The following is a 24,531-nucleotide window of genomic DNA, read 5'->3' as shown; positions in this document are numbered from 1 at the left end:
GGAGGAAAATTATGTGTATATATTGAAGCAAAATCTCAAGACATCAGTCAGGAAGTTAAAGCTTGGTCGCAAATGGGTCTTACAAATGGACAATGACCCCAAGCATACTTCCAAAGTTGTGGCAAAATGGCTTAAGGACAACAAAGTCAAGGTATAGGAGTGGCCATCACAAAGCCCTAACCTCAATCCTATAGAAAATTTGTGGGCAAAACTGAAAAAGCGTGTGCGATTAAAGGAGGCCTACAAACCTGACTCAGTTACACCAGCTCTGTCAGGAGGAATGGGCCAAAATTCAACCACCTTATTGTGGGAAGTCTGTGGAAGGCTACCCAAAAGATTTGACCCAAGTTATACATTTTAAAGGCAATGCTACCAAATAATAATTGAGAGTATGTAAACTTCTGACCCACTGGGAATGTGATGAAAGAAATAAAAGTTGAAATAAATCATTCTCTCTACTATTATTCTGACATTTCACATTCTTAAAATAAAGTGGTGATCCTAACTCACCTAAAACAGGGAATTTTTACTCAGATTAAATGTCAGGAATTGTGAAAAATGGTGTTTAAATGTATTTGGCTAAGGTGTATGTAAACTTACGACTTCAACTGTACATGAGGTGTGAGACTATGATTTGAAAAAGGTCGCAAAAATGGGATGCACAGTTTCTTGCCTTACTGCACACATGCTGGGCATCATTCAGTGATAGTGATAGGCTAATATTGTCACCCATCAGATTGTTCTTGATTTAATATTTTCTTTACATATACAATATATACAGTACCTATGGAAAGTATTCAGACCCCTTGACTTTTTCCACATTTTGTTACGTTACAGCCTTATTCTAAAATGTATTAAATTAATTTTTTTACTCATCAGTCTATACGCAATACCCCATAATGACAAAGCAAAAACCGTTTTTTATACATTTTTACTAATTTATAAGAAATAAACTGAAATATCACATTTACATTAGTATTCAGACCTTTTACTCAGTACTTTATTGAATCACTTTTGGCAGCGATTACAGCATTGACTCTTCTTGGATATGATGCTACAAGCTTGGCACACCTGTATTTGGGTAGTTTCTCCCATTTTTCTCTGCAGATCCTCTCAAGGTCTGTCAGGTTGGATAGGGAGTGTTGCTGCACAGCTATTTTCAGGTCCAGAGATGTTCGATCGGGTTCAAGTCCGTGCCCTGGCTGGGCCACTCAAGGACATTCAGAGACTTGTCCCAAAGCCACTCCTGTGTTGTCTTGGCTGTGTGCTTAGGTCGTTGTCCTGTTGGAAGGTGAAACTTCACCCCAGGCTGAGGTCCTGATTGCTCTGGAGCAGGTTTTCATCAAGGATCTCTCTGTACTTTGCTCCATTCATCTTTGTCTCAGTCTCGGCTAGTCTCCCAGTCCCTGTTGCTGAAAAATATCCCCACAGCATGATACTGCTACCACCCCTTGCTTCACCGTAGGGATGGTGCCAGGTTTTCTCCAGACGTGACGCTTGGCAATCAGGCCAAAGAGTTCAATCTTGGTTTCATCAGACCAAAGAATCTTGTTTCTCATGGTCTGAGATAGAGGTCGACCGATTATGATTTTTTTCAACGCCGATACCGATTATTGGAGGGCCAAAAAAGGCCGATACCGATTAATCGGCCAATTTTTTTACATTTATTTATAATAATGACAATTACAACAATGCTGAATGAACACTTATTTTAACTTAATATAATACATCAATAAAATCAATTTAGCCTCAAATAAATAATGAAACATGTTCAATTTGGTTTAAGTAATGCAAAAACAAAGTGTTGGAGAAGAAAGTAAAAGTGCAATATGTGCTATGTAAAAAAGCTAACGTTTAAGTTCCTTGCTCAGAACATGAGAACATATGAAAGCTGGTGGTTCCTTTTAACATGAGTCTTCAATATTCCCAGGTAAGAAGTTTTAGGTTGCAGTTATTATAGGAATTATAGGATAATTTCTCTCTAAACGATTTGTATTTCATTAACCTTTGACTATTGGATGTTCTTATAGGCACTTTAGTATTGCCAGTGTAACAGTATAGCTTCCGTGCCTCTCCTTCGCCCCTACCTGGGCACCAGGAACACATCGACAACAGCCACCCTCGAAGCAGCGTTACCCATCGCTCCACAAAAGCCGCGGCCCTTGCAGAGCAAGGGGAACAACCACTCCAAGTCTCAGAGCGAGTGACGTTTGAAACGCTATTAGCGCGCACCCCGCTAACTAGCTAGCCATTTCAAATCGGTTACACCAGCCTAATCTCGGGAGTTGATAGGCTTGAAGTCATAAACAGCGCAATGCTTGAAGCACAGCGACGAGCTGCTGGCAAAGCGCACAAAAGTGCTGTTTGACTGAATGCTTACGAGCCTGCTGGTGCCTACCATCGCTCAGTCAGACTGCTCTATCAAATATCAAATCATAGACTTAATTCTAACATAATAACACAGAAATACGAGCCTTAGGTCATTAATATGGTCGAATCCGGAAACTGTCATCTCGAAAACAAGACGTTTATTCTTTCAGTGAAATACGGAACCGTTCCGTATTTTATCTAACGGGTGGCATCCATAAGTCTAAATATTCCTGTTACATTGCACAACCTTCAATGTTATGTCATAATTACGTAAAATTCTGGCAAATTAGGCGGCCCAAACTGTTGCATATACACTGACTCTGCGTGCAATGAACGCAAGAGAAGTGACACAATTTCACCTGGTTAATATTGCCTGCTAACCTGGATTTCTTTTAGCAAAATATGCAGGTTTAAAAATATACACTTCTGTGTATTGATTTTAAGAAAGGCATTGATGTTTATGGTTAGGTACACATTGGAGCAAGACAGTCCTTTTTCGCGAATACGCACCCCATCGATTATATGCAACACAGGTCACGCTAGATAAACTAGTAATATCATCAACCATGTGTAGTTAACTAGTGATTATGATTGATTGATTGTTTTTTATGAGATAAGTTTAATGCTAGCTAGCAACTTACCTTGGCTTCTTACTGCATTTGCGTAACAGGCAGGCTCCTCGTGGAGTGCAATGTAATCAGGTGGTTAGAGCGTTGGACTAGTAACTGAAAGGTTGCAAGATTGAATCCCCGAGCTGACAAGGTAAAAATCTGTCATTCTGCCCCTGAACAAGGCAGTTAACCCACCGTTCCTAGGCCGTCATTGAATATAAGAATGTGTTCTTAACTGACTTGTCTAGTTAAATAAAGGATAAATAATGGTGTAAAAAAATGATAATAATAATAATCGGCCAAATCTATGTCCAAAAATACCGATTTCCGATTGTTATGAAAACTTTAAATAGGCCCTAATTAATCGGCCATTACGATTAATCGGTCGACCTCTAGTCTGAGAGTCTTTAGGTGCCTTTTGGCAAACTTCAAGTGGGCTGTCATGTGCCTTATACTGAGGAGTTGCTTCCGTCTGGCCACTCTACCATAAAAGCCTGATTGGTGGAGTGCTGCAGAGATGGTTGTCCTTCTGGAAGGTTCTCCTATCTCCACAGGTTCTTCTGGAAGGTTCTCCTATCACTAGAGCTCTGTCAGAGTGACCATCGGGTTGTTGGTCACCAGACCAATGCCATTTCCCCCCGATTGCTCAGTTTGGCCGGGTGGCCAGCTCTAGGAAGAGTCTTGGTGGTTCCAAACTTCTTCCATTTAAGATTGGTTGATGCCACTGTGTTCTTGGGGACCTTCAATGCTGCAGAAATGTTTTGGTACCCTTCCACAGATTTGTGCATTGACACAATCCTGTCTCGGAGTTCTATGGACAATTCCTTCAACCTCATGGCTTGGTTTTTGCTCTGACATACACTGTCAACTGTGAGACCTTATATAGACAGGTGTGTGCCTTTCCAAATCATGTTCAATCAATTGAATGTACCACAGGTGGACTCCAATCAAGTTGTAGAAGTATCTCAAGGATTATAAATGGAAACAGGATGCACCTGAGCCCAATTTCCAGTCTCACAGCAAAGTGTATGAATACTTATGTAAATAAGGTATTTCTGTTTTTATTTTGAATAAATTTGCTAAACTTTCTAAAAACATGTTTTCGCTTTGTCATAGTGGGGTATTGTGTGGAGATTGATGAGGGGGAACTATTTGGGGTAAGTTTCTCAAAAACAAGTGAAATCTGAAAAAGAAGTGTCTGGACCTTTCTATAACATGCCATTTACATCAAAAATAGAGATTTCCATTAAGCTACCCCAGTATCCACTTAACAACAAATTTGCAGGTGAGGTGAAAAAGACTGAAATTACTATCAATTTTCTTTTATATGTTTACATTTTTTACAACCAGGACAGGATGAGAGAGGAGGTTAGACAAATGAGACAGCAACATAGAAGACTAAGAGACAGCAACAGAAGAGGGCAGACAAGAAAGACAGCAACAGATGACACAGAGAAAGTGATGAGAGAGACAGAGGAGGGGTGAGCACAGAGTAGACTGTATCACTTAACGCCACTCTATGGACTCTAATTATTGCATGGTGTGTGTTTTTGTGTTCGTGTGTGAGAGAGAGGGTGAGAACATTCTGTGGGATTCTTTAATCAGTTTGGCTCATTAGACAGGTCAGAGTCTGTTTTAAGTTGTTGAGTGGTATGGAGGTTTTTGGCAATACATTTTAGATGCACTGAATGTGTTCCAGAGTAGAGTGTTCCAAAGTATAGAGACCCACAATAGCTACTGTAATGTATTAGTGGCAGCGTATGCTGTGGTAGGTGGGAAGGTGCAAGTTTGCAAGTTACCTGAAAAATATCTTATCTCTCAATGTTTTAATCTCTCAATGTTATTCACAAAGTGCACCAAATTCATGCATTTAGCTATTGAAATTCCTTCTTTTTTTGCCAGGGGAGGATGCCCCCGGAGCCCCCTACTGGCTTTGGGTTAAGCCCTCAAAGTCTTAAAATCCTAGCAACTACCCTGCTGTCAATCTGTAAAATTCCTGACAAATCCCTGTCAAAATCACTCTCCAGCATACATTAGCATGCCTATTCAATACGGGTTGTGTAATAAAGCTGTGTAATAATAGGAATGTCGCTACCTGTTCTGAACAAAATATTGACTGACTTGATGACTCATCCATGTTCAATTTTACCTCAGCAGATGCATGGCAGAATTCAGAACCACATTGATGAATGTATGGACTTGATTGAAATATCTGCTTGATCGAAAGCTCTATTGCACGAGGATAATTGCTTTTGGTTCCCTGCTACACGAATTATGTTATTTCTGCAGCGTTGGCAGAGACAGCTCGGCATCAGAAGAGTCGACCACACAGCAGTTTACGTAAATAAAACAAATGTGCGCGCTGCTGATTAACACCCTACCCGTGGCAAGAGACCAGGTAGTGATGGATTTGCGATGCTTGTTTGGTGTATGACAATTCAACCCATTACGCTACCACATCAAAACTGAGGGAAATTCTAATAGAAAGAGTTTGAAGCACTCAGCCTAGAAACAGAGCACAACAGGGAACGTACATTGGCTATCCGTCCATCCGGACAAACAAAGGATTAAGAATAAACGGCAACCCTTACCTAGTAAGAGCAGTTTGACCTCCCTTGCTGCCTTCTCTCCATCCTCGCGGAGATTTTTATCAATCATCTTTGATCTCTCCACGGCAGCTTTATCTTCGGCACTTAATGTACAGCCCATGTTTCCAAAAGCACGCGCGCACTGACGGCCGGCGCAAGGATTCTTGAACGATTTCGTCTTGACTTCTGTTTGATATGCCTACACAAGAGAAACGGTTATCCAAAATACTTGCCGGCCCGTTCAAGAGACGTGATTGTGCGAATTTGCTATACTAAATAGAGGATGTCTCGTTTTATGGCACGCATAAAATGTCCAGAAAAAAAGTCTGTCCTCGGCTGCGTTATTCTGAGTGATGTAAACTAACGTTCCATCAATATATCCTGTCGGTCGCAGAGCAATCTTCTTGGAGGTCAAAGAATGCCGCAGAAAGTTGCAGTCAAATCTCGAGTGGCTAAGCGAATTGGTTATGTAGTGTTGACCGTTTATAAACAATATGATCAATTCTGACAGCCGCACCGATACAATCAATCTTATTCCTCGTTCCTACGTTTCTTCCGACCAAGTGAAGGTAAGGTGGAATCCAATCACATGGACGAGCGACTGCGCTCCCAGACTCAACCGCGCAGTCAAGTAAACATAGCTATCCAGTGGAAATCTGGAGAAACTGCTGGTGCACTTCAGCTGCCAACCTGCCGCCTGCTTTCTAAGGAGATTTGTTGGCACCCTTTCTGCTCCCAGTTGATATGTGACGTCGTAGATATTTCACAATTCTTATTGTCTAACCACCCGTTGTGGAGTTTTCTGCAGAAATGCAACAAGGCCTACTGTATTTAAATGTCCAACGCATCCGTTTTTATCTCAATATCAAATCATTTCTGGGTTGTTTTCAATGAAAATTGTCAAAAATAAACCAAAATAGCTTCTTAGAAGGGCAATTTATCAAGCAAGAATTTAGCTAGGACTGTCTGGGTGTGGTCTGAGTGGGGAAGGGCGAACTGAAAAATAGCTGTTATTGGCGGAGAGGTTTAGAACACGTTATTTTTGGTCTATGAACTAATTTATGAACTAAATGACTGTTTAATAGGTCAGATTATCTAGGAATCCATGTTTTTCTCTCTCCATATAACTAAGAAATGTGTGCATATATGAAAATGAACATGGGATGTGATAAAACATGTGCACTAGCTATAGACTGCACTAAAAATAGACGTGGATCTATCTCACTTTACATTAAGTGATGTAGGCTAGTTACATAGGCGTTATAGAGTGTAACACAGTGCAGGCTAATAAATAGGCTAATGGGTACATTGATGGATTTTAACACAAGTGTAATAACACAAACATATTAAACAGATGGATGTATTCTTCTTGGTTTCTTTGGTATCGAAACTATTCACATATGATTAAATATTCAAAAGCCTATTCATGAACACACATTTTATAACATCACTAACTACTTAACAAGAAAACCCACTTTCATACTGCCATCAGCTAAGAAATGCTCTGCTGAAGGGACCCTCAAGCTGATTTGAGTCTGTTTCATGTGGGCCTACAGGGAACAGTTAGTCCTCTCCAAAATGCTGTTGTTTTTAATAGTGATTAAAGAAGATTTGTTTCATATGAATGACTACAGTGTCTGAAATGTTTGGATGGTGTGGGGGGGTTTACTTGAGCTGAATACAGCGTATGACCTTCAATTGCCCATTCATCTGAGAATAGTAGCAGGATTGAAAATGTATTAGATTTACACTGAACATGGCACTATACATTGGAATGTGAAAAGGGAGCATGTTGTTTTCTGTACTTGCTCTACTGAAGCATCCGAGAAGACACATTCTCATAACACAGTGCACAAGACTACATTATGGAGTGGTTTGTAGTGCCCTCAAGTGTTGGAAATTAATAATAATTCTCTTAACATAAAGGGAAAACCTGACCTAACTGGAAGCTGCCCAGAAAATGTCCCCTAGCTGTCCCATAAACATTTGAGTTGATACTACCTGTACAGGTTAAGCAAGGATTATCAGTAGTGATCTAGGCCAAGTTCAGCTGTGCAGTAGTGCATGTTCCTCTTGTCTGCCATGCTGGTCAAGGCAATGCTGAACTTCCACTAGATTATTATGCCCCTGTCCTTGCCTAACCTGTACAGGTCCATGGATCATGGAGCAGGAACACTTAGGGTAGCTATAGTAGACGGGGGGGACGACGACAAACAAACTAAGGACAGAAGTGACACAGGTGTAAAAACTTCTACATTTGTTTTTTAATTGTCAGACTAAAACTGTCCCAGCTATTTACACTATACAAGCTAGATATGCATCAAGAATATAAAGGGTTTACATTTATATACATTATTTATATAAGCCACTTTATAAGCCCAAAATTCATATATAACTTGTTATTCACTCATAGTCCTTTAATTTCCTTAGAAATAAATTGCAAAGGTAAAACAAGAGCTATAACAACAGGTTAACTGGCTGGCATAGTTTGGTTTGGGTACAAGAGAAAGAGGCAAAATGTTGAGAATGTTGCCTCTGACATTATAATAGTGGTAGCAAAGCTCTAAAGTTGAAGAGCAAGGCCTCTCAGAGAGAAACAGTTAGGTAGTAGCTAGATATATAGACACAATCACAGAGAGAAGAGGTCTAATCCCAGTCTATGGCAAGCTGTTGCCTCCTTGACTGGTCTTGACCAGTCATTCCTTTTTACCACAACTACTGCCTCAGCAAGACCAGGGGAAATATAGGGTTGAGTCAGATACATGCAATAACTTTTTAGCTGTTGATGAGTAAAAGAAACAGCTCAACAACATTATATTGATTATAAATTAAAAATGAATTAATGTACACACGAGAAAGCAACACCGGCTGCAGTGTTTTAGAATAAAATAAAAAAGGAACAATTGTTACATACATACGTAGGACTTGCCAAAATATATTAGTAACAATGTTATTACAATGCTATTTAGGTTTTTTGAGAGCTACGATGTCACAGTGTTGAATGTTACACTACACAATTGAGAAGCCTGAAGAAGGGGCATCGGGCTATCGAATCAGACTAAATCTAACAATCACAATTCACTTAATTGTCAAACTGTACTTGATCACAAGACCTCACTGTTAGAGACCAGATACGTTTTGGAAATAGAGCCCAAACATCTACGTATTATGGACTGAATATCACAGTACTTATGGTAAATTAATGAATTAATCAGCCAATCACCAGACAGACTGGACAGGTGACGCATCAGCTTTCCTTCACTAAAACTTCAACCACAAGATCAATCACAAAACAAGTGGAAAAGAGATATTAAAATACAATAAAGAGTAGTTCAACAACATGGACGGACCGTATGTCACAACCAACACATAACTAAAACACGTTTCCTCCATATTTTGTCATGCCAAAAACAGTAAGCTTAACCATTCGTAGTAACCATTCGTTTACAAATTAATTGTAGAAATATAAGTACGAGTGAAATATGAGCTATTCGTGTTAAAGAGGCAAGTTTAAGTTGTTGATCTTAAGTTAAAACACAATTGATCATAAAATCAGTCAATTCTGTATCTAGGATGTCAGTTGATCATCTAACTAACATGAATGTAAAAGGCTCTATGTGTGTTTTTTTTCTCTTAATCAGCTCAGGCCCTATAGCTCACCTCCTACACATTCAACTGTCACCTAAACCCTCCAATATGCAAAATCACCGAATATAGACTACGCATGCCATCTATAAGGTCTATCAAGATACCTGATCATATAGTTAAATACTTTGTTCTGAGGTCCATTAGCTCACTTGTGAAATTAAAAAACATGGATATAGCTAGTTAAATAAATATACATTACTGTTTCAACGAAAAGACTATGTGTGTGGTTGGTTGAACGCCACTCCTCCATTATCTGAGTGTACTGTATGTACCAGGGATACAGCAAGAGTTAAACACCATCATGCATCATGGGACATCAGCCTGCACTAAGCCCAACAACCACAAACCACATTCAAACTTAGCTTTGGCACATAGAACAGCTCAGGCTAAATGCACTCTTGTGCGAAAACATGGGAAAATATACTGTATCTTTGTGTGCTCGTGCCAATAGAATATTTGGAAAAGCCTACTACCCTTCGATGGTTAAGTTGAGTGCTACTGGCACAAAGTGATAGACAGGATACCAAGACAGCCACAGAGTCTGTTTTACAGCACTCACCTAATCTATAGATGTAGCTATTTCTTCTATTGACAAAATGTCAGATTATCTCATACAAAGATGCCAAATGACATATAATGTATAGTCATGTGCTTTCCTTCCCTTCCTTTACATAGCGATTCAACCATATCTCCATCTGTGCTTCTTCTGTACAGTACTAGCTGCAGTTGACATGAATTAAGGCGTCGGAGGGAAAGAAACAGGCGGATGGAAAAGAGATAAATAAGGATGGGAGGATGGATGGATGAAGCGAGGGGGGAAAGGAAGGGAAGCCATCATGAGTTTTCAGGATTTTCCATTATGGATTGACTTGGATGCACTATCCCACTCATAAATAATACATGTTATCATGATTTTAAAAAGACCATGTCTAGTGCTGATGATTCATATAAAAGCACTCCTCTGTGCGGGGCTACATACTGCGTTACAGTAGTACAGACTGTTTTGTCGGAGTCTCAAGAAGACTGAAATGCTCAGCATGGTTTTGCCCAGCAGGTTGATTCTGTCTCCCCCTCCCTACCCCAGTCATCTTTGTCCCTTAACCTCTAACCCTTGGCATACCACAGAGGGGATAGTGCATCAATTACATGAAACGGTTCTAAAAACACACACTCCTAGACATCCCCTCAAAGCCCATGCCAGCCCTTTTCAGACCCCGGCCTGCACAGTGCAGAGGGCGGCCTCTAGTGGCCACCGCCAGAGTTGCTGCTCCCCGTTGTCCAATCAATGATGATGAAGCTCAAACTCATGATCATGAAGGCGACCCCCAGACCAGCGAAACAGGCGGCCTGGGAGGACAGAGGAAACACCATCATTAGAATGTATTTTAAATGGGGTAACCATAACCATACAGTAACCATAAGGACACAATACTAATCATAAAGATCATATTACAATTATTGTGGAGAGGCTTGGAAAGATGCCATCACGATATGGGGATATAGCGTGTGGCTAGGGTGAGACAGGGGAGAGGATGAGATATGTGCTCACCAGTATCTTGGGGATGGAGTGCATGGGTTCCTGCTCCTTAGGCACAATGCGGATGTAGAAGATAGCAGGGAAGATGAAGATCAGACAGGGGGCAGATGTGGCACCTGGAGGAGGAAGAGGACGGAGGAAGAGGGGGGGTGAAGAGCAGGGCTACAGTTAACACTTCTAGGTTTAATCTGTGCAACTAACCGATAATGCCGAAGATTCCCAGGATGTTGGGGGCGAAGATGACCAACATGTTGATGAAGGAGAGTAGGATGAGGGCGATGGCCACGTGGCGAAGCCAGTTAAACGACTTACTGGCGAAGAACATCTGATCCAGAGCCCTCCGCACCTGAGGGGATAGAGAGTGAGAGAGATGGAGAGGGGCAGAGCGCGAAGGAGGGCGAGAGAGATCCGGAGGGGGGAAGTCAGTAAAGGAATCCGTGAGCTACTCTCAGAAACAACAGGGGCCATTCCACTTCAAATGAGCACCTCAGTTCAGCAAGCCACGACACCCATCATTTCAGATTAAGACATGAGGAATCCAAACGATTGGTCAAAAGCCACATACTAACCCCCCTCAGACCCCACGCCAATCCCACCCCAAACGGCTAGTATACAATATCAGTTCCCTGTCTTTTAGAGGAGGGAAGAGTGTATAGTGGAGGGGGGGGGTGTAACTTACTGGGAAGAGCACAATGGGGACGGTCAGTGTGACAGCGGTGAGGACAGCCAATCGCACGCACAGGATCAGCGTGTCATAAGGGTCGATCCTGCTGTATGTGTGCAGCAGCTCTGTCTCAGTCTTACCTGTAAAGGTAACATCAGGGGGAACGTCAAGAGGTACAGTATTATACACTAAAACCCCCTAAACTAAGCCATACTTGTGTTGACTGAGACATCGATGACTGCTGTTCCTCATTGAAACACATAATCCAACGTGTCACAAGGTATAACATAATAGTAGTGTAGTGTGCAGGACTACATAATGACCACAAGGGAGAGTTATGCTCCTCTTTCCAATAGACTGAGGCCAACTCGCTGCAAACAAGTGTTTGGGTAATAATCATTTATTATTGTAATTTCCATTCAACAAAACTGACATTGCAACTGTTCAATAACATTCAATATGTTCATGAGGGCACAAGGGAGTATCCCAAAAGGATCAAATGTTTCTGTTCAATTATAAGTTACTGCACACACAGTGTGGCATTTGTTTTGTATCTTATGCATGCTAGCTTGTTGCAAGTCATATTTTATTTTCAAAACACAATGTCTCTTTGGAACTCCACGCATGCAAAATACTTGACAGGTTTCCATCTAGATATTCGGCCCACGTTAGAATACCTTCTGAGGAGAACCTCCCAGGGCTTTCGAACGTAACGTGAGAAGCCTGGGCCTCCGAGGCTCTAGCACACATAGTCATGAGTACGGGATATTTCAGGCAGAGGAAAGTTCATGGGTGGTGAAGTGAAAGTGCTCACCGTAAAAGGTCAGGTAGCCGAAGAGAGCAGCCAGGAAGTACATGGTGTACATCACAAGGATCGAGAGGTTGGAGACGTGCTGCATCCTCCTCTGAGTAGGGCTGGATAACACACACACACACACACTGGTTAACGTCACAGCCAGCACTGACAATCCAACGGCTCAGTTGGTGCTCGCAACAAGGTCTTTGTGGGTTTGAATCCCACATGAGCCGCATATACTATATACGTGTCATGCCATTCCATTCGCTCCATTCCAGACGTTATTACGAGCCGTCCTCCCCTCAGCAGCCTCCTGTGATACATACGAGAGCCTATGAACAGAGGTTTAGTGCTGACACTAGGGAGGCACTGTGTGGAGACAGACGGAGCAGGGCAGGAAAGGGCAGGCATACTCACTTGCGGAGCTCAGTGTAGATAGGCAGAACCTCAGGATGACACACAAAGGCAAAGGCCAGGATGGGGATGGTGTACGCTGTCTGTAAAGGAAACGCACACAAACGCCCAGTGTTACCATAGACCACTGACCTACCTCAGAGGGACCGCTCATTTACTCATCTACTAGACTTACATGGCCTGCACCTTTGCAGTACATAGGTGAGCAAAGGCCGCGTTTCAAGTAGTACCAGCTATGGTCAAAAGTACTTTACAACACAGGGAATGGGGTGCCATTTGGGACACAGACAGAGTGAACGAGGGTAATGGTGAAACATTGGACCTCGAGTCTGGTGTGCTGTACCTGAGAGTTCATGGTGAACATACGGGCACCGCAGTGGGAGTCATCCATCTCATGTACCAGACCATTATCATGGGTAGCATGGTTGTCAGTGATGTTTAGGTGAATGTCGAGGTGAGACCCTGTGTGATTGGCTGCCGAGAACTCCTCGAAGGGACAGGGGATCTGAAACTTCTTATAGATCACCTGCAGGGAGAGCGAGGAAGAGGAAGGAGAGAGAGGAGGATGATGAGAGAGAGGGAGAACGAGAGAGGTACGATACACGTCAAGCAATGCCACAACAGGTCTCAGAGATCAGTGTCATATGAAGAAACAGGAAGACTGGGATGAGAAAGATGGGGAACGAAGGAGGGAAGGAGAGATGAAGGAGGGATGAGGAGGGAAGGAGAGGGAGTATCACAGAGCCCAGAAAAGCCATTTCACAGTAGATTAGAATGAGTCAGTCTAAGGACTTTGGTTGAGCTCTTTCCCTTTGATGTGTTTACTGCCATCAACACAAACCATTCCCATATATGAAATAACTATGAAAATAGATACAGGGAGAGAGTGGAACCAATAAGGAGATCTGCCAAGTTATGAGTGACAAATCACATAAACCTTCATCCACTCAGATGATGTGAACTGACTTTTTAAATAGTTCCTGTATATAAACTCAGCAAAAAAAGAAACATCTATTTTTCAGGACCCTGTCTTTCAAAGATAATTCGTAAAAATCCAAAAAACTTCACAGATCTTCATTGTTAAAGGGTTTAAACACTGTTTCCCATGCTTGTTCAATGAACCATAAACAATTACTGAACATGCACCTGTGGAACGGTCGTTAAGACACTAACAGCTTTGTGACGACTCTCCCACTCGGTCTGCCGTATTCTCTCTTTGCTCTTGTTTTCCTTATTCGGATGTCGGCGGGCTGAGCTGGGAGGAACACATGGGACAAGGGACACATCTGGACCCGGATGTGTCCCGGGATAAATACACCCCTTCCCCATTTATTGAGGAGATTCTCTCCATGCAGACACACTGTTAGATTTTGGTTGTGGCATTTTTCTTGTGACCGTTTTGTTTGTTTGCTTGCTTTGGCACCTTTCAACACCCCTCATTATCACATTTATGCACGCAACCACTCACTTACACTACTGACAACACACACCATTGTTAATTGTATTTACGTTATCTCAGTTAAAAAATATATATTTTATTATTCCTAATCTCCACGTTGTCCCCCTTTTTGTTACGGACTTCGAGACGGTTCGTGACAGCTTACAGACGGTAGGCAATTAAGGTCACAGTTATGAAAACGTAGGACATTAAAGAGGGCTTTCTACTGACTCTTAAAAACACCAAAAGAAAGATGCCCGGGGTACCTGCTCATCTGCGTGAACGTGCCTTAGGCATGCTGCAAGGAGGCATGAGGACTACAGATGTGTCCAGGGCAATAAATTGCAATGTCTGTAATGTGAGACGCCTAAGACAGCAATACAGGGAGACATGATGGACAGCTGATCATCCTCGCAGTGGCAGACCACGTGTAACAACACCTGCACAGGATCGGTCTGAACTTCACACCTGCGGGACAGGTACAGGATGGCAACAACTGCCCGAGTTAAACCAGGAACGCACAATCCCTCCATCTGTGCTCAGACTGTCCGCAGTAGGCTGAGAGAGGCTGGAATGAGGGCTTGTAGGCCTGTTGTAAGGCAGGTCCTCACCGGACATCACCGGCAACAATGTCGCCTATGGGCACAAACCCACCGTCGCTGGACCAGACAGGACTGGCAAAAAGTGCTCTTCACTGACGAGTTGCGGTTTTGTCTCACCAGCGGTGATGGTCGGATTCGCGTTTATTGAAGGAATGAGCGTTACACCGAGGCTTGTACTCTGGAGCGGGATCCATTTGGAGGTGTAGGGTCCGTCATGGTCTGGGGCGGTGTGTCACAGCATCATTGGACTGAGCTTGTTGTCATTGCAGGCAATCTCAACGCTGTGTGTTACAGGGAAGACATCCTCCTCCCTCATGTGGTACCCTTCCTGCAGGCTCATCCTGACATGACCCTCCAGCATGACAATGCCACCAGCCATACTGCTCGTTCTGTGCATGATTTCCTGCAAGACAGGAATGTCAGTGTTCTGCCATGGCCAGCGAAGAGCCCGGATCTCAATCCCATTGAGCACGTCTGGGATCTGTTGGATTGGAGGGTGAGGGCTGTTCCCGCTAGAAATGTCTGGGATCTTGCAGGTGCCATGATGGAAAAGTGGGGTAACATCTCACAGCAAGAACTGGCAAATCTGGTGCAGTCCATGAGGATTAGATGCAATGCAGTACTTAATGCAGCTGGTGGCCACACCAGATACTGACTTACTTTTGATTTTGACCCCCCCTTTGTTCAGGGACACATTAATCAATTTCTGTTAGTCACATGTCTGTGGAACTTGTTCAGTTTATGTCTCAGTTGTTGAATTTTGTTATGTTCATACAAATATTTACACATGTTAAGTTTGCTGAAAATAAACGCAGTTGACTGAGTGGACGTTTCTATTTTTGCTGAGTTTAGTATGCATACTTTGTGTATTTCATATTTCTTGCTCTTAGTTCTCGTGTGCTTTTTTTCTAGTAATACATTGTTGTTGATTATTGTACTGTTGGGTTTTGAGTTAGCAAGAATGGCATTTCACTGGACTTGTGCACGTGACATCAAAAAATGACACTTAATAAGATGAACTGAATGATTGGAGAGAGAGGATGGAGAAGAAGCAAACGTACCGCACTGAGGAAGAAGACCATGCAGCTAAGGGAGAAACCACTGGTGTAGCCCAGGTAACCTGTAGAGCACAAAACAATGACAAGTGTTATATAAGAAACAATGGAATAGAATTGTGAGTTCATTGCCGTTCAACCCACATCTGACTCCTGGAGCTGTAATTTACAGGGAGGTTTTCTACAGTGTTATATGGAGTTGGGTGATTACACTAGAATTGGAGAAAGGCCACCTCCGATTACATGTCTTTAACATGAACACCAGTGTAGAGTGAAAGGAGGGGATTGATGCGCTTCATTTCTTGAAATCAGTGTGCTGCAGGTGCATGGAGCCACCACAATTGCCAGTGCATGCAATGTGTGTGTGATGCAAGGTCTTCTCTGTGTTAGTGTTGTCTTTTGCTTGTCTACTCCATGTTTCTGAGCTCCACGGAGACATGAAGCTCATTGGGCCTCTGACGTTTCCACGGCAGCACCAATACCAGGACAGGAGAGAGGGGAGCGGTGTGAGGGTCTGATAGGCTGCTGTGTTACACGACCCATGAGTGTTGTCAGGACCTCCACATGTCAATGGGAACCTTATCACACCCCTCTATTCCTCCACCTCATCATTTAAATCACATACACTACCGTTCAAAAGTTTGGGGTCACTTAGAAATGTCCTTGTTTTTGAAAGAAAAGCACATTTTTTGTCCATTGAAATAACATCAAATTGTTCAGAAATACAGCGTAGACATTGTTAACGTTGTAAATGACTATTGTAGCTGGTAGGCGTAGGCGTACAGAGGCCCATTATCAGCAACCATCACTCCTGTGTTCCAATGGCACGTTGTGTTAGCTAATCTAAGTTTATCATTAAATGATAAACACAACTCAACGTGCCATTGGAACACAGGAGTGAAGGTTGCTGATAATGGGCCTCTGTAGCTAGAAGGCGTAGGCGTACAATTGTCATTTACAACATTAACAATGTCTACACTGAATTTCTGAACAATTTTGATATTTTGGACAAAGAAAACAAGCTTTTCTTTCAAAAACAAGGACATTTCTAAGTGACCCCAAACTTTTGAACGGTAATGTACATAAATACAGTACCAGTCAAATGTTTGGACACAACTTCTCATTCAAGGGTTTTTCTTTATTCTGAATATGTTCTACATTGTAGAATAATAGTGAAGACATAAAAACTATGAAATAACACATCTGGAATCATGTAGTAACCAAAAAAAAGTGTTCAACAAATCAAAATATATTTTAGATTTCAGATAGTAGCCACCATTTGCCTTTGACAGCTTTGCACACTCTTGGCATTCTCTCAACTGACTTCACCTGGAATGCTTTTCCAATAGTCTTGAAGGAGTTCCCACATATGCTGAGCACTTGTTGGCTGCTTTTCCTTTACTCTGCGGTCCAACTCATCCCAAACCATCTCAATTGGGTTGAGGTCGGGTGACTGGAGGCCAGGTCATCTGATGCAGCACTCCATCACTCTCCTTCTTGGTCAAATAGCCTTTACACAGACTGGAGCTGTGTTGGATCAATGTCCTGTTGAAAAACAAATGATAGTCCCACTAAGCGCAAACCAGATGGGATGGTGTATCGCTGCAGAATTCTGTGGTAGCCATGCTGGTTAAGTGTGCCTTGATTTGTGAATAAATCAGAGACAGTGTCACCAGCAAAGTCTCTTCTTCTTATTAGTGTCCTTTAGTAGTGGTTTCTTTGCAGCAATTCGACCATGAAGACCCGATTCACACAGTGTCCTCTGAACAATTGATGTTGAGATGTGTCTGCTACTTGAAGCATTTATTTGGGCTGCAATTTCTGAGGCTGGTAACTCTAATGAACTTTTGGACAGCCGTGTGTGTACTTTTGTAGTGGTGATTCGGCGAACTTGATTAGTAACCTTGCCGGAGACCTTAAGACCTTATCTCCCAGAGCATAACGGCTTGGCTTTAGCTCTGTTAAGTAAAACAGTATTGAGTTGTGTAAACACAGGTGTGTTACCTGGTTGGTGACACATACAAGGTTGATGTTATTTTGAGGGAAAACAAAGAGGTTAGAGGAGAAGAGGTGCAACTTACCGAGCTGCTTCATCAGGGCCAATGGTAGGATGATGCCAATAGAGACCATGACCACCAAGTAGTTCCCATTCAAGTACCACAAACTAGTGAGAGAGCAGAGAGAGGGAAAATAAGACAGAGGAGAGAGGTTACTTACAGCAGGGGTTTTCAAACTGGGGTCCACAAATTACTTTATGTATTTATTTTTTTGGGAATATATTTTTTATTATTAATATCGCTAGCTGCAACAAAATACCACTCTGGATACTGTTTTTATGTTTCCGGGTCCAGTATGAAGGAAGTTAGAGGTAGTTTCACGAGCCAATGATAGCTAGAATTAGCGTAATGACAGTTTACAGCAGGGTTCCCCAACTTGCGGCCCACAGTTGATTTTATTTGCACCCCAGTTCTCTTTTTATTTTGTTGTTTTTGGACATAAGACTAAAAACACCAGCAAATCAGCTCCAAGTGATTTTAATTTTGGAAATCTGTTCCAAAGTATTCCCACGCATAGAGAGATATATGTGATCATATACAAATGTAAGCAAGGTTTGAAGTTACTATGTTTTAGTCATTAAAACCTATCCAAACCAAAAAACATGGGTAGATGGCAGCATTCGCAAAAACTGAAAGTGCATACCACCACAAAACGTCAGTACAGAGACAGAGTGAAGTCGCAATTCAACGGCTCAGACACGACTCCAGACAACCACGGATTATGAAGTGAAAACCAGCCATGTCGCGGACACTGACGTCTTGCTCCAGGACAAGCTAAACACCTTCTTCGCCTGCTTCCTAGGGAAACAGTGCCGCCGACCTGGGCCACCACAGCTCCCGTGGACTGTGAGCTCTCGTTCTCCGTGGCCGACGTGAGTAAGACATTTAAGCATGTTAACCCTCACAATGCGGCCAAATCTCTCCCTATCCCAGTCTGTTGTCCCAACTTGCTTCAAGATTGCCACCATTATTCCTGCACCCAAGAAAGCAAAGGTAACTGTACTAAATGACTATCGTCCCGTAACACTCACTTCTGTCATCATGAAACGCTTTGAGAGGCTAGTTAAGGATCATATCACCTCCACCTTACCCGACACCTTAGACCCACTGCAATTTGCAAACTGCCCCAATAGATCCAAGGATGACGCAATTGCCATCGCACTGCACACTACCCTATCCCATCTGGGATAATCAATTTTAGAATAAGACTGTAACGTAACAAAATGTGGAAAAAGTCAAGGGGTCTGAATTCTTTCCGAAGGCATTGTATATATACAGAAGGAAAGTACTCAGACCCCTTGACTTTTCCACATTTTGTTACATTACAGCCGTATTCTAAAACTGATTCCATTTATTTTTCCCTCAATCTACACACAATACCCCCATAATGGCAAAGCAAAAACAGGTTTAGAATTTTTTGCTAATGTATAAAAATAAAAAAAACTGAGAGACCTGATCTCCCCAAATACAGGTGTGTTAAGCTTGTAGTGTCATACCCAAGAAGACTCAAGGCTGTAATCGCTGCCAAAGGTGCTTCAACCAAAGGTGCTTCAACAAAGTAATGAGACAATGGTCTGAATACTTATGTAAATATGATTTTTCAAATTTGCAGTCTACAAATTATTTTCAATTATGTTCCGGCCCCCTGACTTCAGGAAACAAAACGGTGCGCGACTGAATCTAGATGATGATCCCTGGTCTACTTGAACAGTTAGCATGCTAGCTGTTCCTGTTCATCCGACTCTGGGGAAGTAGAGAAATAGGGTTAATTAAAGGTTTTTTTCTGTATAGAAAAGTGTTCTGCGGGCCATCTAAGTGGTCATTCTCAGAATAGAAAAACTATTTCAGTGTCAACGACCAAAACCAGATTGAAAGCATACAAAATATTTTGAACTAATATATATATATATATATTTAAACAATACCATCTTTGACAACTATCAATCAAATCAAAACTAGACAGTCAGGGAGAAATCGGGCATTCAAAGCACATGCCCATTAACCAACTGCAAAATTGTCTCTTATCTCCATGCCAAACTGTGTAGAATTACTGGAAATGAGCTTCAAAATTGAAACATTTTATCTATGCTGCCAAGATATCTTTCTAGCAAATAGATGTTAGAGTTTACACTTCCTTTTCCAATGCACTGTGGGGGAGGTCATAATAATGAAACTGTAAACCAAATCTATTCATTTTAAAATGTTGATTCCTTTACTTTCCATTGTCATTCATCTGATGACGGCATGTGCTGACTGGTCGACTGAGTCACTGCCAGTCTGAATAATAGTCTGCTCTGGTCTGTTCTGTGAGAGCCATAGAAACAGCCTTGATTTACAGTAGAATGCCTGTAGCGCTTATTGGGGAAATATGTCCATTTCTAACCGTTGTTGCTGCGAGACGTTGCTCTTTTCATCTGGCACGCGGGTCTAAGCCTCTCTCTTATGTAAGGCTACTGATTTATGTTGAAGTTTACAGTTCCAGTAAGGGTGGCATATTGGGACCTAAACAGCACTGAGGTTGAACTTCTCAATGAGTGAGAATCGCCCTATTCCCACGCCATCCCGCTTGCTTTTTGGCAGCTATCTCTCTCCTCATATCTGTGTCCCTCAAGTTATCACCCCCAAACCAAAATACCCTCAAGTACTAACTACCCCTCCAACCCAAACACACTTCACTTCAACCCCCCAGTCCCACACACCCACCCCCTCCCCTGACCCAAACATACTTTCCTTCCACAGGGCCTTGGCCTGAACAATGCTCCAGTACGAGTGAGGAGCAGGTCTGGGCTGGGAGATCCTATTCTTAGCCTGACTCCACCTCCATCCCTTTTCCTCCCTTCAGCCAAACACTGGCCAGGCCCCTCTACATGCATCTCCAATACAGTATATGGGAAACACACGTCCTCCCATCAAAACTGTGATTTGCCTCTCATAAAAAATTGGATTCGAGGGTCCTAAATAGCCATAAACAGTACATACTGTACCTATAATGGTCTGCACGTGTTCACATGTGCACTTCATGCATTTGTGCACGTCACCGGGCATTGAGATGTGTTACATGTTGCATGCTCAGTGTTGAGAATGTTGGATACAGGGTTTACCCCATGGTCGGATCACAAGGTGGCTTGGGACAGGTTGAGTGCCACTTACTGTATACCCTGGGCTCAGTCTGAGAGAACCATTCCTGAAATCAAATTGTCTTTTAATGTGAAACACCTCAGGCCTGATTGGCCATCAATCAGTGCAACAAGTGCTGCTACCACTTTGCTGTGAACAAGCTACTGTAGTTACATTAACACCAAGGTGAAATCAGTAGCACGACGGCTAAATGGTACACCAAAATACAATCACAGCCTGACACGCTTTTCAGCGAGAGGGTCTTTGAGCCCTTGTTACAGCACATTGTATCCTACAACCTGGGTATGAGAGGCTCTTTCAGACATATAGGCTCCTGGTTAAGCTGCTAAGGCTGTTATTCTTAACCCTCTCTGCAAGCAAGACCATACAACAGACAGGGCTGTCTGGTCCACGGCCTACAGTGGGCTAAATGCACTGCCCTTTGTCTGTGCGTGGGTGTGTGCGTGGGTGGGGAGGAGGGTTGGGGGGGGCGGACTTTAGAGAGTCCCTAGAAAGCAGGAAGCACAGACCGTGACTGAGTGAGTCCAGTTCGTTACAGATCAGGGTCTAAGGGGTCCTGGACCCTATGTCATTCCCATGTGTGAACCACCTTTCCATCTCCCTCTCTGTCTCCCTCTGAGTGTTTCAGATTCTCAACACCTCATTTCACCAATACCGTTCAACAGTGATATTCATCTTCTACATACAGCATTCTATTCCCTGTATTCAAACCCTCTCCTGTTCTATCCAGCTGCCTATTACCTATTGTACTGCTCTTCCTTAATATGTAGCCCTCTACCCATTCAACTCCTGAGACTCCTATTGGCTGTGTTGTGCATGCTTCTAAATCAAATCAAATGTATTTTATAACGCCAGCAGTTGTCACCAAGTGTTTTACAGATACCCAGCCTAGAACCCCAAAGAGCAAGCAATGCAGAGGCAGAAGCACAGTGGCTAGGTGGCACAGTGAGGGGTCCTCACAAGGATAGTAAAACAAGGACAATTCGGACAAGTGGGAACATTTCAACATTCCAACTCTATTTAAAGAGAGCTCGAGGCCATAAACAAACCCCTGCCAACCTTTGCGGGAAAACTGGTGCGTGCGCACAGAAAAGACTAAACCTTGCATGCACCAGTTTTCCTACAAAGGTTGGTAGGGGTTTGTTTATGGCCTCGGGCGTCGCTGGAGGCTCCGGACTGGGGACCGTCGTTGGAGGCTCCGGACTGGGGACCGTCGCTGGAGGCTCCGGGCTGGGGGCCGTCCATGGAGGCTCCGGGCTGGAGGCTCCGGACTGGAGGCCGTCGCTGGAGGCTTCGTGCCATGACTCCTCACTGGAGGCTTCGTGCCATGGATCATCACTGGAGGCTTCGTGCCATGGATCATCACTGGAGGCTTCGTGCCATGGATCATCACTGGAGTGAGGAGATGTATGGGCAGTCTGGTACGTGGAGCTGCCACAGGGCTCACTAGGCTGGGGAGACATACAGGCCTGATTCTGGCAGCAGGCACAGGACTCACCAGGCTGGAGAGACATACTGGAGGCTTGGTTCTTGGCGCTGGCACCGGATACAGTGGGCCGTGGAGGCGCACTGGTGGTCTCGAGCGCAGAGCTGGCACTACCAATTCTGGCTTGATGCCCATTTCCACCCAGCAAATGCGGGATGCTGGCACAGAGCACACCGGCCTGTGAATGCTCACTCGAGACAACGGGCGCAACCCCCCCCCCCAAAAAAACATTTTTGGAGCTGACTCTCGGGCTTCGTGACCGGGTCTTGTCCCCTGCCATTCTCTCCTCCCCGGTCCAGCTCGTCCTCCAGGTTGGTGCACGCTGCTTGGTCCCTTGGTGGTGGGTAGTTCTGTCAGATGATACCAGGTAATGCAACTAGCTGATGCACTGCAACTAGCAGGCTGGTTGGTAGACCTCTAGACACACCAAACCAAGCGTGAATCTCACACGCACACAAAACACAAGGCCCTGCCACCCACTGAAAGGAGGGAAAAAGGACTACCTAAGTATGGTTCCCAATCAGAGACAACGATAGACAGCTGTCCCTGATTGAGAACCATACCCGGCCAAAACATAGAAACACAAAATCATAGAAAACAAAACAGAATGCCCACCCCAAATCACACCCTGACCAAACCAAATAGAGACATAAAAAGGCTCTCTAAGGTCAGGGCGTGACAGAACCATGCCTGACAGATCCGGCCAGGGGGAGTAGCAGAGCAGGAATCCCCTTCTTACCACCAGAGACCGCAGTTGCGCCCCAACACACCACCCCCATCACCACAATACTGCTGTTTGGAGCAGTTGTCACCTCAACCTGGGGGTTGGACCGGGAGAAGAGGTGTGTGCTAGCCATTCCTGACAATCCCCTTTGTTCTGTCTAGCCAATAGCAGACTCACGCCCCTGCCCCACCCCTCCCCTGTAATACTAGGCCAAGGCCACCAGGCCACTGTACACTGCACCAACCTCTGAGGACGCCACCCCACAGCCCATGCCAGGTGAGCCTGGGTAATGGTACAAGCTCAGCTAAAGCTACACAAGGCAGAAAGAAAAGTCTCTAGGCAGTGGACTAAATCTGAACGTTCAGCAGAGCACAACGGTGTGGAACATTCAGATATAAATATACCTCATAGAACAAACATGCCTCTGACATGTAGAATAAGGAATCACATTGACTCTACTCATGCATTTTCTATGTGCAAACATTTGCCTACTAAACGTGGCACTGGAATGTAGAGAAATGTTCAGGTAGATCTAGTGGATAGACCAATGAGTACTCACTCAGCCGTGGGGTCCGCTCTACTGAAGGACTGGATGACCAATGGGAACTCAGACTTGACGATGTACAGGTAGCTGGACATGGCTGTGGGAATAGAGTCAGACAGAACTATGAGTGACACAGTTAGTAGCTAGGTTTCCATTCAACTGGCAACAGATTTTCATGTGAATCCTACAATCAGCATGAAATAAGCACATTTTCCCACCTGAATTTTTCCCCCAACAAATTGACTTGTTGGGGATAAAAGTCTGTGCGTGGTGACATATTGCACATTAAAATAACTTATATAATACATTGCAAACCAACTCTACTGATGGTTTGGTCCAAAAAAATGGTTGCGTTACATTGCGTATGTGCCCACTCTGGTCTTGGCGCTCGACCCAACAGCTGGCAGATACAGTGTGGGTAGGATAGCCTACATGATGAGACTATTATGGACAAACGAGCGCTAATATTTTTATTGGTCAAACGCCAGCAAAGCATCGATCGTCATGTCTCCAGAATAAGACCCTCGACATTTATTGGAAAGGAGCATCAATCACCGCGTTCACTTTCACAACCTTGTAAAGTTAATCATAACTTACTTCATCTGTAGCCTAATCAACTGTATGCTTTCCCGAGTCGTGGAGGGAGGACCACACAACATGTCATCTCATGATATGATGGTTATTATACCAATATTTGCACATAAAGGCATTTCCATATCCATTTCTTGCATTCTTAATTTTACAGACACAAAAAGATCCCACTTTATCTAGCGAGAGAGAAAGAAATACTTACAGAAAGTAATACAGAAAGGGGGTTTCAAAAGGCATTAGTTGTAAATAGATTTTGAACAATTTAAAG

General features: G+C 43.4%; 2 protein-coding genes across 4 annotated transcripts in view; both read right to left on the bottom strand.

Moving 5' to 3' along the window:
• Positions 1-6,575, bottom strand: part of LOC129814933 (guanine nucleotide-binding protein G(i) subunit alpha-2) — a 140,302-nt gene extending 133,727 nt beyond the window's left edge. The window contains exon 1 of the mRNA XM_055868094.1: positions 5,573-6,575. Within this exon, the coding sequence (XP_055724069.1) occupies positions 5,573-5,690 (118 nt within the window). The 5' untranslated portion in view covers positions 5,691-6,575. The remainder of the gene's footprint in view (positions 1-5,572) is intronic.
• A 1,236-nt stretch (positions 6,576-7,811) lies between these two features.
• Positions 7,812-24,531, bottom strand: part of LOC129814931 (sodium-coupled neutral amino acid transporter 3-like) — a 60,694-nt gene continuing 43,974 nt past the window's right edge. For all 3 annotated transcript variants that reach the window (XM_055868091.1, XM_055868092.1, XM_055868093.1), the window contains 10 exons: positions 23,688-23,769; positions 17,805-17,887; positions 15,730-15,788; positions 12,972-13,154; positions 12,632-12,711; positions 12,233-12,333; positions 11,434-11,558; positions 10,956-11,100; positions 10,767-10,870; positions 7,812-10,564 (listed from right to left, as the gene is read on the bottom strand). In XM_055868091.1, coding sequence (XP_055724066.1) covers positions 10,460-10,564; positions 10,767-10,870; positions 10,956-11,100; positions 11,434-11,558; positions 12,233-12,333; positions 12,632-12,711; positions 12,972-13,154; positions 15,730-15,788; positions 17,805-17,887; positions 23,688-23,769 — 1,067 coding nt within the window. In that variant the 3' untranslated portion in view covers positions 7,812-10,459. The remainder of the gene's footprint in view (positions 10,565-10,766; positions 10,871-10,955; positions 11,101-11,433; positions 11,559-12,232; positions 12,334-12,631; positions 12,712-12,971; positions 13,155-15,729; positions 15,789-17,804; positions 17,888-23,687; positions 23,770-24,531) is intronic.

The sequence above is a fragment of the Salvelinus fontinalis genome, chromosome 18 (genome assembly GCF_029448725.1).
Source record: "Salvelinus fontinalis isolate EN_2023a chromosome 18, ASM2944872v1, whole genome shotgun sequence".
Classification (NCBI taxonomy): Eukaryota; Metazoa; Chordata; class Actinopteri; order Salmoniformes; family Salmonidae; genus Salvelinus; species Salvelinus fontinalis.
This window is presented reverse-complemented; position numbering and strand designations above follow the sequence as displayed.